Source organism: Meles meles, chromosome 7 (assembly GCF_922984935.1).
Source record: "Meles meles chromosome 7, mMelMel3.1 paternal haplotype, whole genome shotgun sequence".
Lineage (NCBI taxonomy): Eukaryota > Metazoa > Chordata > Mammalia > Carnivora > Mustelidae > Meles > Meles meles.
This window is the reverse complement of record NC_060072.1, coordinates 585,046-599,339: the sequence shown is the minus strand read 5'-3', so window position 1 is coordinate 599,339 and position 14,294 is coordinate 585,046. Positions and strand designations below refer to the sequence as shown.

Here is a 14,294-nt window from a genome sequence, read left to right as displayed (position 1 = left end):
CAGCTGACGGCCTGACCTCCACAGCAAAAGAACATCCTTGGAAGAGAAATCACAATGTGAAAAAAGATCATGGGTGTCCCAAAATAAAGGTCACAGGCCTTTTCTGGAAAAGGCCAGATAGTAGAGCTTGTGGGCCACGTGCTCTCTTGTAGCTCCTTGGCCCTAGGTTGTTGGTAGCGTGAACACAGGCCCGCAGGCAGCACGAGAGCAGAAAGGTGCAGTGTGTTCCTGTCAAACTGTATTTGCAAAAACAGGCAGCAGGATTCCGTTGCACATCCCTGATCCGAAAGCGGGAGGAGGAAGAGTTGGGCTGGGTGTTTCGTTTACTTCCGGGGGAGTCAGAATATACCGGTGGTTTTTTGGCATTCAGTCCGCACGGGCTTACTCTGGGCCTGGCCCTGTGCTGTCGAATGTGCTGTCGTGGAAGGGAGAACAGACAGGACCGGTTTTCTGCTCTGCAGGGACTGGGTGAGTGGGTGAGTGTGGTAGGGCAGGAGGCGGACCAGCTTAGGGTTCCTCCGGGGCGCGGAAGGCCCAGCGTCCCTGTGTGCCGCGCAGACCAAGGGCTCTGTGAGGAGCGGCCAGGTGAAGCATAGGTTGTGTTCGGACCCTGTAACCTGCGAGAGCCTTGAGCTGTGCACAGCGTGCGTGGGAGTGAGCAAGGTCTGGCTGCTTCAGGAAGGGTGTCCCGGGGACTGGTGTGAGCCTGTGAATGCTGAAGAGTGTGAAGGCGGGAGGGGAGGTGTCGGGTCGCAGAGTCCCCTCCGTCTCGTACTGTAAACGCAGTGGTGGCCATCAGCCCAGTTGGATGACTCTTCAGATCGTGGCCCAGCAATAACACTCATGGGAATTCTTTTTCTGTTCTTAAGTTTTTGTTGTGGTTTGGTTTTTTAAGTGAATGCTACCCCCAGCCCCCAGCATGGGGCTTGAGCTCACAACCCCCAAAATAAGAGCACATACTGTCCCCACAGAACCAGCCAGGCGCCTCCTCCCTATTCATGGGGACTCTTAACGTGGGGAGAAGCGCCCAAGCCGTTCTACACATGAATATCCAGTTACTCCTTAACCCTTTTGGCCAAGGCTGTTAAAATGGAATTGGGCATTCCGCCTAAAGCAGGCTTTCTCGTGCTCTGCGCTGTGACATTTGAGGCTGGCCGTTCCGTTTTGGTGACCGCCCTGGGAATTGTGGAATGTGTTGGGCAGCATCCCTGACCTCTACCCACTGGATGCCAGTAACTGCCAGCCTGGCCCCCAGTTTTAAGAACCTCGAAGGTCTGTGGACGTGGCTGGGAGACAGAATGGCCCTGGGTAGGAGTCACCTAAGAGCGGGGTCTAGAGTCCCGACTGCACGACAGACCCCCTTCTTCCCTCGTTCTTCGCAGGACAAGCAGTGGGTAGCCCCGTGGCATCTGCGTATCCACATAACCGGCGTGACCCGAGCTCCCAACCCGGGGCACAAGTCAGGTTATTTTTTTCTTGTCAAATTAAACTGGTTTACGGACCCATTTGTGAGATGAAGAACAAGTGCCGTGGGTCCTTCCTTTCACTGGGCCCAGGAACCGGAGCCGCACACAGGACAGGGCGCCGCGCCTCGTGGGGGTGGGCCTCAGTGACCAGTGCGCCTCTTTAGGCCCTGCTCTTCACCTGTCTGCGTCCCTGAGGGCCTGAGATTTTCTCCCTGAAAACCTCGAGCCAGCAGCCGGCCCCTCCTTCCCGGGTCGAAGCCCAGGCCTCCGAACACCCTCTCCTGCGGCCAGAGTTGTTCAGCCTCTGGTGCTCTTCTGTGTCTTCCCGGTTCTGCCTGCCCAGTAGGGACGCCCAGCCTTGCCCTCCGGCTTCGGGTTGGGGTTAGTCTCAGGAGTGCACCCACCGACCGGCAGAAGGCAGGGGAGACAGGTTAGGGTCACACCCCCACCTTGTGTTCTGACGGTGGCTCTCTCCTCTCCCATGGCTGGAGTCCTCGCCGGGGTGATCACGTCACTTAGTGTCCACACCGGTACACACTGAGAAGTGGGAAGGGGTGCAAAAATGAATTAAATCATTTTTTGAATCCTTGTATATTGATGAGCAGATAGATCTTACTATACCGGCGGACCTTTAAAGTAGCGTTACTCAGAAACTGCAAAAGGGTTTTTTAGAAAAAGAATACTTGGGCATATTAAAACCGCTTAATGTTAATTCGGTCATTATATTCTTGACACGTAATAACATTGTAATCTTTCACCATTTCTAACACTATGTCACTAGTATTCTTAAAAACGTACACTGGGCGCATAGGTGGCTCATTTGGTTAAGGGTCTGAGTCTTGACTGCAGCTCAGCTCATGATCTCAGGGTCATGAGATCCAGCCCCCCCCTTAGCTGGGCTCCGCTCGGCTTAGCGGCAGTCTGGTTGGGATCGTCTCTCTCCCTTTCCCTCTGCTCCCAAGCCCCCGCCCCCACCACGTGCACACATTCTCTAGCTCGCTCTCAAACCAGTAAATAAAATCTTAATATTTAAAAAGAATAAAATTAGAAACAAATTTTTGAGTATCTAATTTCATTATTTTATTCAGCGGTTTGGAATCTTCAAACTGCATTTTATGGTTGATAAACTTGAAACTGAAGGCTCTCCCTATAGGCTATAACACTTCTAATTGAGAAAATATTAGTAAGCTCAGAGCAAATTCTGCGAAATCCTTAAGTCTGGTATTTTTCTTTTTTTCTTTTTTTTTAATTTATTTATTTGACAGAGAGAGACACAGCAAGAGAGGGAACACAAGCAGGGGGAGTGGGAGAAGGAGAAGCAGGCCTCCCGCTGAGCAGGGAGCCCGATGCAGGGCCGGATCCCAGGACCCTGCAATCATGACCCAAGCCGAAGGCAGACACTTGACAACTGAGCCCCCCAGGCGCCCCGGTCTGGTATTTTTCTATTGAGACATGAAACTGTGTCAGCCCAGATGTTTTTACAGGGCCTGTTCGTTTGCCTCTATGAGTGCAAAGGCGATCAGATGCTCTCATAAAGTAAAACTCGTCAAATGAGTTGTCTTTACGATTTTTTTGAGTGTCAAACGTGGATGCTGTGAATTGGTACGTCTTGTCCATTTCTGTCATTCCATTACAGAGCGTCTTTTTACCCAGTTAAACATCGGGGCTTTTTCGGAAGACTTGGCACAGGCTGGGATAGTGTGAGTCCTATCGTACGACTTCAGCTTTGCGCCGCAGGTGCCGGGCAGCTCCGGGGGCCTCGTGGCTTTGTTCCCTCTGCTGCTTCAGTAGGAAGGAGGGTCACTGTCTTCTGTTTACAAGCTGTATTTTCAATAACTGCCATTTATTTTCTCTTTTAAAGATTTTATTTCTTTGAGAGAGAGTACAGAGGCAGAGGGGAGAAACAGGCTCCCCACTAAGCAGGGAGCCCAACTCGGGGCTCAGTCCCAGGACCCCGAGATCATGACCTAAGCTGAAGGCAGATGCTTCACCAGCTGAGCCACCCAGACGTCCCTGATCCCATGATTCTGATGGGGAGAAAAAATCACACTATTATTTGAATTTGTTTCGCTGTTTTTTTCTCTTCAAGATAACCGTTTATAAAACTAGCACATTGCTTCATTTTTCATGTGTATCTGAAGAGATTTGGAATAAAAAATTAGTGGAATTATGTTAAATATTTGATAAAGTCGTGGTTTTTAAGTCAACATACAAGTATGTCCTAACCTGTAAAATTGTGCTTCTGGGCCTGTCCTCTTAAAATGCCACCTTGCCCGGAAGCCGACGGCTCCAGCAGATTGGTCTCTTCTGGCTCCACGCCGGCAGTGGTACCACTGTGGCCCTCGTGCTGATCGGTGCCTGTCAGGAGATGTGTGGGCTCTCAGGTGTTTATCACCAGCTTTCTTGAGAAACCAATTCAGTTTTAAATTGTGCACTTTTGGGTTTTGTTCGTGTATTTTTTTTTTTTTGCTTTTTTAGAGAGGGTGCACTTATACAGTGGGGAGGGGCAGAGGGAAAGGGAGACTCCCAGGCAGACTCTCCGCTGAGCATGGAGCCTTACATGGCGCTCCATCCCACAACCCCGAGACCGTGACCTGAGCCGAAATCCAGAGGTGGACGCTCACCTGCTGGAGCCACCCAGGTGTCTCCGTGCTTCTATCCCTTGAACCGATCACTGTCAAAAGCACTGCAGAATGACAAAAACACTGTAACTGGTTGTAGCTTCACACTGTGCGCCATAACAGACCCTCTCAGACGGTGCTTCCTGCGTCGTGGGCAGACAGACGGTTAAGCCACGACCTGTCCTTGACAGCGTTCCCACCTGCCAGCCAGTGGCAGCCCAGGGCATCTTGCCTCCTGCAGGTCGCAGCACAGCTGCCTGGCCCCCCCAGGATCTGGCAGGGGCACTGAGTGCTCCCCCCCCACCCACCGCCAGAGCTGGCATAGACACCCCAACTCTCAGGTCTGAGTGCACTGCCCTTTGTTACCTGGGCGGGGGGGACGCTCACACTGCTTCTGGGAAGAGCTGGCAGAGAGGAGTGCCCTGTGTTAGAGAAACCGTTGGCCGCGCTTGAGCCGCACTCCCAGAGGCCGGAGGTGGAAGGGATGTGCCGTCGAGCCTGTTCTGTCACAATTAGGAATAACGCGCAGGAAAAACCTGGGGAGTGTTGGAAACCACATGGGGTCCCGAAACTGCACAAACCACGTGTTTGACCATGTAAGCCACAAACCTCTCTGAGCTCCCTGCCTTTGCCCTCCTTGTAGGCTGGAGAGGGTAAGGCTGCAGAAGGCAAGTCTGTAACATCCACTGCTCCAATTAATTGGGGAAACCCGGAGGAGAAACTAAGGTTGAAAACGGGTTTCTTGGGTAGAAGAGAAATGGTTTCAGTGTATCGTAACCTCAGAATGACTTGTATACTTTGGTATAACCAACATTACCAAGTAAGCACCATGGTTTCCCTGCTTGGAGGTTTCGAGCCCTGCAAGGGAGACTGGGTGGAGGCGGAATACTGGATCCGGCCAGGCACGTGGAACAGCGAGGCCATCTCCGTGAAGCCGCTGAGGTACAAGCGCGTGGACAGGGTAGGTGCCGGCCCTCGCCTGTCCTTATCTTCCTGCCTTCTCCAGCCCAGGCTTCTCCTGGGTGCGTTGGGAAGTCGCTGTTTCCTTGCTAAGAATGCCGATTTCCTTAAGGAGGTCCCTGGAGATCACCTGGCATGCTCGTACGATGAAATTCCATTTCTGTAGTTTACACAGAAGGTAAAAACGTTCTGCTTGCTAGGAACGAGACGGTGGGTGAAGGATTGGAGCTCGCCCTTAGAGGCCGGCAGGCACGCTCTGGCGCTGGAGATGAGTTTTCAGGGGTGCAGGTGGAAGCGTGTGCTGGGCTGGGCCAGAGACACGGGAAGTGCGCCCCGGCCGCCCGACACATTCTGACTGCACAACCTCAGCCTTGGCTTTGAGGCCCTCATGCATTCATGAAATCTTCAGGGCTTTGCTTCTCCAAGACCAGGGTCCCCACTCCCCCCACAGGTTGGACTTTGTCTGCAGTGGGGCCCAGGTGAGATGTTGGCCAAACAGCTCACCGGGTGTGTGTTTCTGGTTCTGGAGGCCAACCCGAGACGGGCTGGTTTGGAGAGGCAGGCCCTGGGGCGGCACATGATCACACAGTCATCAATCACTGTGTTCGCAGGCCTGCATTTCGAGCCTCTGCGGTAGACACGGGGTGATAGATGACAGCATCTTTTTCACCCTGGACTCTCTGAAACTTGCTGAGGGATACGTGCCTCGAAGACATGACATGGTCAGCGCCGTGGTGGTGGAGAGCAGCCAGTCATGCTATGTCTGGAGAGCCCTGTGCATGACCCCCGTGAAAAGACGGTAACGAGGAAACAGCTTTCTTCTTTGGGAAGGGAGAGGCCCAATCGAAGTGTATTTTAAGAGTTGCTTTAATAAGCTCAGATGATAGCCTGAAATCCTGAGCTGTGTGGTTAAAGGGGAAGGTATCTTCTGGAAGGTTTTCAGCGGTCTTTGTGGTTGATTAAAGTTGAGGTTAGCAGTTTCTTCTTAACCCTTAATCTCACATCGGCAATGTCCACATTTTGGTGGTTTTGTAGCTTTTGTTCTTTCACGTGTCGGTACTTTTTGGAACGTGTTGGACATAGTAGGTTCTTAATTATTTTTTCATTTGGGGAGGCAGAGGGAGAGGGAAGGAGTCCCAAGAAGAGTCCACACAGAGCGCAGAGCCTGATGCAAGGCTCAATCTCATGACCCTGAGATCAGGACCTGAGCCAAAACCAAGAGTCAGACGTTCAACGGACTGAGCCACCCAGGCGCCCCTTAGAATTACTGAGTCTCTCGTATCTGTGTTCTTCGTTCTGTCCCCCTTGTCCACACATGTTTATGAAGCACCACGGGGCCCTCTGAGCTTTCAGTGTAAATGGCTACCCTGCCCTGCCTCCTGCTCCCTTTCCGTGGCTGCTTTTCCTCCCTGGCACTCACCTCCAGTGAGCTTACTCTGCGTTCTCCTTAGTTACTCCCTGTACCAGCAGACCTCCTGGAATGCAGGTCCTGTGCAGGAAGGAGTTCCCGTTTCCTGCTCCACGTTGAGTACTTGCCTCCATGCTTTTCTCTGGGCACCTCGGGGTGTGCGGGTGGGGTCTGTCGGGAGCAGCACAATGGGGAGCGCCGTTGGTTTACAGACAGGGAGACTCTAGAAGATGGACCACCCGGCTCAAGGCTGTGGAGGTGTGTGGGTGGGGAGCCGTGCCCCTGTCCCGTCTAGCAGACGCTGTCGTCCTTGGCCACCCAGTGCCTAGTTGCCCCGCCCCCACAGGACCCTGCTCTGCTGTTGGAGGATGACTCTGGCCCATCTGCGGGGCGGTAAAGCCGGACACATTGCCCTTATGTCCTCTCATCGCCCACAAGGGCCTGGCAGGCACAGGAGGTCTGCTTTGAGCTCCATGGAAAGGACTCAGTGGTGTAAGCATGAGACGCGACAGGAACCCATTGCCCAGGGTCTGCGCCGGAGGAGTAGTGCGGCTCCTCCCTGTGTGCGAATGAGGCTCTTGGGCGTCCCCACTGGTTGTCGTCATCTTGGTACTGAGCAGCCAGGAGCCCTGGGGCAGAAGCTGGGAGGCCCGCTTCCCACATTAGGCATCCTAGTCACCTGGAGCCAAACTCCCAGTTTAGGGAAACACCTACGCCATAAAAACATTGTTTCCTTGACTCTTCTTTTGAGGCCAGAAATGCTTGAAAATGACACTGCCGTTACTTGACTCTGACCGCACGGGCAGAGGAGGACGGCGGCCGGTCCTGCCCTCACTGACTCAGAGAGAAAGTAGTTGCCATCTCGGGCTTCAGGGCCCAGTGTGTTCATTGGAATGACTTACTATTTGTCTCCGATTCTAGACCCTTACTGTCTAGTCTGGTGCGGTTTCCTATAAGCACTTTTTAACACGCCATGCGGCATTTCAACGTGCAGCGTTTCCGGCAGGAGTGGTGGTTCAGAGCAGGTGGGGACGAGCATCCGCTGCGTGGGTCGGGGCACAACAGAAGGGTTCCCTGGCTGTGGGCGGTCAGTTTCTGGGGAGCCTCCTCGGGTGGCCCCTGGGCTGATGTAGGTCTGGGGGGCGCTGGTTCTCTGTGGGGAGGGGTCACTCTGTTCCCAGCACTGCATGAAGTTTCTCCCTGGACCGCCTCCAGTAGTCGTCCTCACAGGCAAGGGAAGTGTTTCCACCTGCATCACTGGGCACTGGCTGTGAGCCAAGCCCAAATCCTGTGATTTCAAAATTCCCTCCTAACCTCCTAGTCAGCGTAGGGGGTTGGAAGGTGAGCGGTCGACGACGGGAATGTGCTGGGTCTGGGGAGCTCCCAGCCCGGGAGCGGTCGGCTCCCGTTTCCTGGATTTACGGTGGAGATGAGCGTGCCGCCTTTAAGCAGGAGGGCGGTCGGTGCCTGTGTGCCAGCCCCGGGGGCACCGCCGCGCTTCTGCCCTGGGAGCGCCCGCGTGCCGTCACCCCGCTCCTGCTGGGCGACGGCGGGGGCAGTGGGGCTCCGGGGGGGGTTCCCTCCACGAGCTGGTGCAGCGGCCCCGGGATTAGCCCCATGTGTACGCTCCTCTCGGACCCACTGTGTGGGTGCCTGGGTGCGGCAGGCACCGAGCGCAGAGCGGAGCTTCTGCTCTCCTCCGGATACGCCCACCAGTGTTCACGGGGTGGCTTGAGCCGGAAACCTTCCCGGCGTTGCTGACCCTTCTGTGCTTGTACTTCTCGGTCCTCCGTTGGCCTCTGTCGGCTGTCCCCAGCAGCTGAGACTCTGCTTCCGCGGCACCCGGGCTCTGGGGCGAGGGTGCCGTGAGGCTGTGGGAGCCGTGGGAGGCTTGAGAGGCGTTGGCGGCTGTTGTCAGCGCACGTGGACTGTGGACGAGGAGAGAAAGGAAGGGTTGGGGGTGATGTGGCAGGAGGAATGTGTGGACGGTAGGAGTTGGAGGGCCAGGAGCTGGCTGAGGAGGGGGTGCCAGTGTGGTCGAGAACGTCACTGAGTCCGTGGCCGGGGCCCCACTTTCTGAGTGCAGCTGCACCACGGGTAGGGAGGGGCGCGGTGCCAGACTTACTGTCTAGACGAGCACGGCGGGAGCGCAGAGAGAAGGGGAAGCCGCCTGCTTCCCACCAGTGTCCACGGAAGGCGGCGATCGGGGTCCATGAAGGGAGGGTGCCTCCCCTCACCCCTCCTGGCAGCCTGAAGAGAAGAGGATCGAACACTCCCTCCCCAGCGTGTTCCCAGAATCAGGAACTCCTTCAAGATACTACCACTGTGTCACTTCCCTTTTTCTAGATCTTTGAGAATTTGTAATTTTCTTCTTCACGGTGTTTTGCTGTCCTCCAAAATTCTTTGTAGGAGCTCTGTACGTAGTGTGTGGCCATACGTCCCTGGGGGATTGACGGTTCCTCGTCCCTCGTGTCGCTGTTGGCCAGGTGGTGTGGTGCGGCGTGTCTGAAAGGAGTGTGGCTGGGAGGCGGTGGGGGAGCTTCCGGGTGTCTGCTCCCGTGACGCTGCTCTTGGGGTGCTCTCTGCAGGGACCCCGCTGCCTTCGAGGAGGCTGCCGATGAGTCCTGTGGAGCCGTTTTACTGAAGAACAAGGGTGGTATTGAAGTCACGAGGATGACAAATTTTGGAACATTAAAGGAAGGAGAAAGTAAAAATCTGGTGATCTGGATAGAGTAAGTCTGTCACTTAAATAAAGTCACATCGGGGCGCCTGGGTGGCTCAGTGGGTTAAAGCCTCTGCCTTCGGCTCAGGTCATGATCTCAGGGTCCTGGGATTGAGCCCCGCATCGGGCTCTCTGCTCCGCGGGGAGCCTGCTTCCCCCTCTCTCTCTGCCTGCCTCTCTGCTTACTTGTGATCTCTGTCTGTCAAATAAATAAATAAAATCTTTTAAAATAAAGTCACATAAATGAGTTTTAAATTGTGATTTAAGAATTTCAAAAAAAAAAAAAGGAATTTCTGTAGAACCAGCTTTATTTTGGCTGTTTATTTTTTCCTTCATGGAGCTCTCTCAGAAGTTTTTCACCCTAAAATACCCTTTTACTTCTATTCATAAAGCTATTTACAATCACTTTTTGCCCAGAATGAATTATGTGTTTTATGGCAACGGGTTATTTTAGCTTCAGGAATCTTGTCTGTATTCATGGCTCCTTTTCTTTTTCTAGGAACAAAGGAGATATTCCTCAAAACTTAGTCAGCTGTAAACTGGCTGGCTGGGATAAAACTAAACAATTCAGATTTCAAATGCTGGAGAAAACCCAGAAGTGCCCAGTAGGGTCTCTTGTTCCCATTCCCAGGAAGGAGAAGAATTTTTCAGATGAAAATACTGCCTCACTAGAGAGCGGTGCGGTGAACAGCAGAGACGTCTCTCCAGGTAAACGGTTCTCCTGCTGCCGTGTCCGCTCAGCCAGCCGCAGCCCGTGGGCTGTGCGCAGCAGGGCGCTGCTGCTCCCTGGGCCCTGGGCCTCCGCAGTACTTGCTGTGCTCTTTTGGTTCTGGGCTCTTGTCTTCCGGACCGAGCGGAAGACAAAAATAGCTCGACCGAGACCCTTTATGTGCTGCTTCCTGCGAGTGCTTCCAGACTCGGGAAGGGCTGCCCGCTGTCCACGGATGTTCTTGTCACCCACTGTCTGGCATTTTGTGTGTCCGCGTGCGTTTCCACTAGCCTGCCACCACTGTCCGAGACGGCCTCACTTCTGATCTAATCCTGGATTTAAATTCCATCTCCCAGACGACTGTGCTGGTGAAGAAGATGGGCACAAAGAAGAGAGGAGGCGGGGGAAGGAGATAACAGAGCTGGAACCGGAAGGGCTCATCCCTCCCGGTGCAAGAGCCCGGGTTGTGGTCGCGTGCGACGCGGGGTACGTGGCCAGAGGTTCTCCTTGGGGACATTTGTGTATTTGGGTCTTTAGGTGTCGTGGGTGATACTCTAGGTTGGAGGTTATAAAAGTATTCCTAACTATTCTAATGAGAAAAATAAAAAAGAAGGAAAAGCTCTGGTGGAGAAAATGGCTTGAGTGAGTTTGCTGACCAGAGCGTTGCCTCCCTCGGCCTGACAACCTGCACGCCCCCGCCACCCCCTCACCCCAGTTTCGACCCTCAGTCCTGTTGGAGCCCACCCACTCTCAGCCCCTTGGCCACGGCTGCTCCCCTCCCCTCCAGTGCCCTCAGCTAAGCCTTCCTGCCCTTCATCTCCATCTGGGCCTCTGGCCAGGTGCAAGCTCTAGGGACGGGTTTGAGGCCTCCCTTTCTGGGAGGACTGTGTGTATAATCCTGAGCCACCCCCCAGCCCCGCGTCTGGGCAGCAGGCCACTTCCTTTCTCAGCAGCCCTCTACAGTTCTCTATGGTTGCTAATTCTTAATCTTTTTTTTTTTAAAGATTTTATTTTATTTATTTGACAGAGAGAGAGATCACAAGTAGGCAGAGAGGCAGGCAGAGAGAGGAGGAAGCAGGCTCCCTGCGGAGCAGAGAGCCCGATGCGGGGCTCGATCCCAGGACCCTGAGATCATGACCTGAGCCAAAGGCAGCGGCTTAATCCACTGAGCCACCCAGGCGCCCCAATCTTTTTTTTTTTTAAGATTTTATTTATTTATTTGACACAGAGAGAGATCAGAAGTCGGTAGAGAGGCAGGCAGAGAGAGAGAGGAAGGGAAGCAGGCTCCCTGCTGAGCAGAGAGCCCGATGCGGGGCTCCATCCCAGGACCCTGGGATCACGACCTGAGCTGAAGGCAGAGGCTTTAACCCACTGAGCCACCCAGGCGCCCCTCTTAATCTTTTTAAAAACCTGATTCTGGACACCTGGCTGGCTCAGTCAGTGAAGCGTCAGGAGTCTGCTTCTCCCTCTCCCTTTGCCCCTCACCCCTGCTCCGTGCTCTCGCTCTCTCCCTCTGTCTCAAATAAAATAGACCTTTTTTTTAACGTGGCTCTGATTAAACCACCACGTTGCTTCAAGCCCACCACCATCGCGGCTGGGGCAGCCGTTCGCACAAGCAGCCCTTGAGTCAGAGCTGTGCGGTGCCGCCTCTTTAAATGACCTTTTAGATGTGACGGCGCCGAAGTCGGTGGAAGGCAGCAGGTGAGCACCGAGTGCGGCGCCTCCGGGAGGGCCCGCCTTGGAGCCACGGCGGGGAACGGGCAGGAAATAAAGCACGAGCTGCTTGTTTGCGGTAGCGTCGTACAGCGCTGACTGGCGGCGGCGCCCCACTGCTCTGAAGTTCGAGAACCACAGCATAGTTTCAGCCGCCCTGTTGCTATGCGAGGACTTGCCCGCTGTAGCAAGTTCGTGTTCTCCTCAGACGGAAATGATGAACAGCTAAGGGGGACTGGTTTCGTAGCCGACTCTCCGTGCGCGCACGCAGGGGAAGGCCTCTGCATCCGCTTGCCTTCTTTCTCCGTCAAACCCAACTGCCTTCTGTTTGTCCAAGCCATCCCGGCCGCTGCAGGGAGCTGCTGCTGCTGTGCTTCTCCAGCGGCGTCGTCGGCCGCTTCCTGGACGTGGATGTCGCCAGCGGGCCGGAGTCGCTCATAGCCGTCCGAGAGCCGTTTTCTTGGAAGAAGTCGAGAAGTGCCGCCGCGCTCGCACCCACAAAAACCACAGTCGTGGTGACCACGCAGAAAAGGTGCCGTGAGCCGAAGAGCCGTGTGAATCGCGTGTGCGCGCCGTGAGAGCCACACGGGCCCCCGCTTGCTGCGGAGCCCGGCGTCCTGGCCTGACGCGGGGGCAGCGGGGCGGGCACCTGTTTCTCTCGTCACTCTCGGGGGGCCGGGGACGTGTGTTTCCTGCGATTCTGTCTCTGAGGAGGGCCCCACAGTGTGTGTCCCCTTCATCGTGGTCGTGTCCCTAATTAATAGTTGGCTCTCGCTTACCGAACGCCTCCGCTTCCGCACGTACTGGACGTGTGTGCTTTGGCGGAGCCCTTGCCGCAGACCTGCGTCGCGGGTGGCAGATGTCGGGCCTTCCCGGTGCTGCTCATGGTGGCTCTGAGGGCCTTTCTGCCACAGAACAACTCTCTCACTCAGCAAGCTTCCCGTCCAGAGCTGAGCCACAGCGATATCCGAGGGGGGTGACTGTGGGGTAAGGGGGTCAGGGCCGCGTGTCTCCCGCCCGCTGCTCTCAGGCAGGAGCTGGACGCAGGGTTGGAAGGAGGGAACAGTGCCTTTCTTCTGTGCGTGCGGGTGCGCGTAACCCGAGGGTCGCCGGGCCTCCCCGTGACGTGTCGCTACTCTCCCACTGTCTCTTCCTGCTGTTTGCTTGCCAGTCACTTCTCGTGCTGCGCTAGACCTGCCCACGGCAGGAGTTGCGTTCATCCTGATGGTGGCCAACTTCAGTGACTCCTCCCCACACACCTTCCTGGGGAAAGACAGAAGCTCGAGGGGGATCCCCAGTTTCCCCAAACTCCAGGCCGAAAAGCAGGACCCAGACAGAGCAGCCTTTGCTGAACGTGTTCTGCATTCCTGCCAGAGTGTTCCGATGCTCTAGGCTCACGGCCGCTGTAAGAGCGGAGCGGGAGCTCAGGACCCGTGCTTCTCAGTCCTGGCTCAGAGGGATTCTTGGGCACGGTGGCCCTGCTCTCCTCTGCTGGAGGACACGAGAGGGCTCTGTGAGAGCTGGTATGCGGGAAGGATCCCAAAGCACCTGAAGTAAGTTTGCAAACTCCAGACTCAGCCAGTTCACATTTATTTTTGGTTCTCAAAGGACCTTTGGTCTTTCCAAAGCAGAGAAGGATGCCTGAGTGCGAATGGCTTGTCTGGGACACGGGGTGATTAAGAATTTTGACTTGTGCATTTTTCTTTTTTAAGGAACTCAAGACGACAGCTTCCAAGTTTTCTTCCACAGTATCCAATACCAGATAGACTTAAGAAATGTGTGGAACAAAAAATTGACATTCTGACCTTTCAGCCATTGCTCGCAGAGGTAGGAAATGTGTCTGATACAGAATATTCTCTGCCACATTTGAGGGTTTTCCGACAAACTCAGGATGAACCCTGCTTGGGTTCAGACCTCAGTTTGTCGTCACTGCAGGTAGGTGGGAATATCGGGGTGATGAGGGGATCATTGCTGTTGACGCTGCTTGTGGGGATGCGCCCTGCCACCCGCCCAGCTAGGCCAGCGGCCTGCCTCTCAACGGCTTTCCATTCGGGATAAAACCGAGCCCCCAAGAAGACAGGACGTGTGTGGGAAAGCCCTGCAGCTACACAGGCCGGTGGCTGGGGGGAGGGCACACATCAGGTCTCACACGGGCTGCCTGTGCCTGGACCGCCCTCCCATCACCCACCCTGTGCGGCGGTACAGCTGCTTTGTGCTCGAGCCCGTTGGTGGGCTCATGGGAGGGAGCTTGTCCGGCCTGTGTGCTGTTTCAGGTGGTGGCTGATGCCACACAAGGGGTGAGGCCCTGGCAGGGGAGACGTGGCACGGGGAGGAGCCGAGGGTCGATGGAGCACATGCCTGTGTGCGTGTGCTCACCAGGTCCAGGGGCAAGGGAAGTGTCTCGTCTGCTGTCGGAGGGGAGAGTGCGGCCTCTGAGCAGGAGGACACTCCCCGCAGAGCTTGGGGGTCCGTCGGCTGAAGAGCAGATGAGCAGCGCCCGGTGACAGGAGAGACCAGACCGCAGCTGGGGCGAGACGTGGTTAGAGCTCGGTTGGGGATGAGCCGGCCTGAAGCCTGTTTGCACACTGACGGCGTGAGGCAGGAAAGAGCAGACGGAGATGGCGTGCAGAGGAGAGAAGGCTTAGGAGGGAGCTGGGGGCCTGGAGAGGGGTTGTCTTTGAACAGCAGGAGATGC

General features: G+C 55.3%; 1 protein-coding gene across 1 annotated transcript in view; it reads left to right on the top strand.

The window, feature by feature from the left end:
* The window catches only part of MOV10L1 (Mov10 like RISC complex RNA helicase 1), a 55,998-nt gene that overhangs the window by 3,766 nt on the left and 37,938 nt on the right, over window positions 1-14,294 (top strand). The window contains exons 4-10 of the mRNA XM_046010650.1: window positions 4,936-5,048; window positions 5,659-5,846; window positions 9,044-9,187; window positions 9,677-9,885; window positions 10,243-10,372; window positions 11,937-12,131; window positions 13,312-13,426. Of these exons, the coding sequence (XP_045866606.1) occupies window positions 4,936-5,048; window positions 5,659-5,846; window positions 9,044-9,187; window positions 9,677-9,885; window positions 10,243-10,372; window positions 11,937-12,131; window positions 13,312-13,426 (1,094 nt within the window). The remainder of the gene's footprint in view (window positions 1-4,935; window positions 5,049-5,658; window positions 5,847-9,043; window positions 9,188-9,676; window positions 9,886-10,242; window positions 10,373-11,936; window positions 12,132-13,311; window positions 13,427-14,294) is intronic.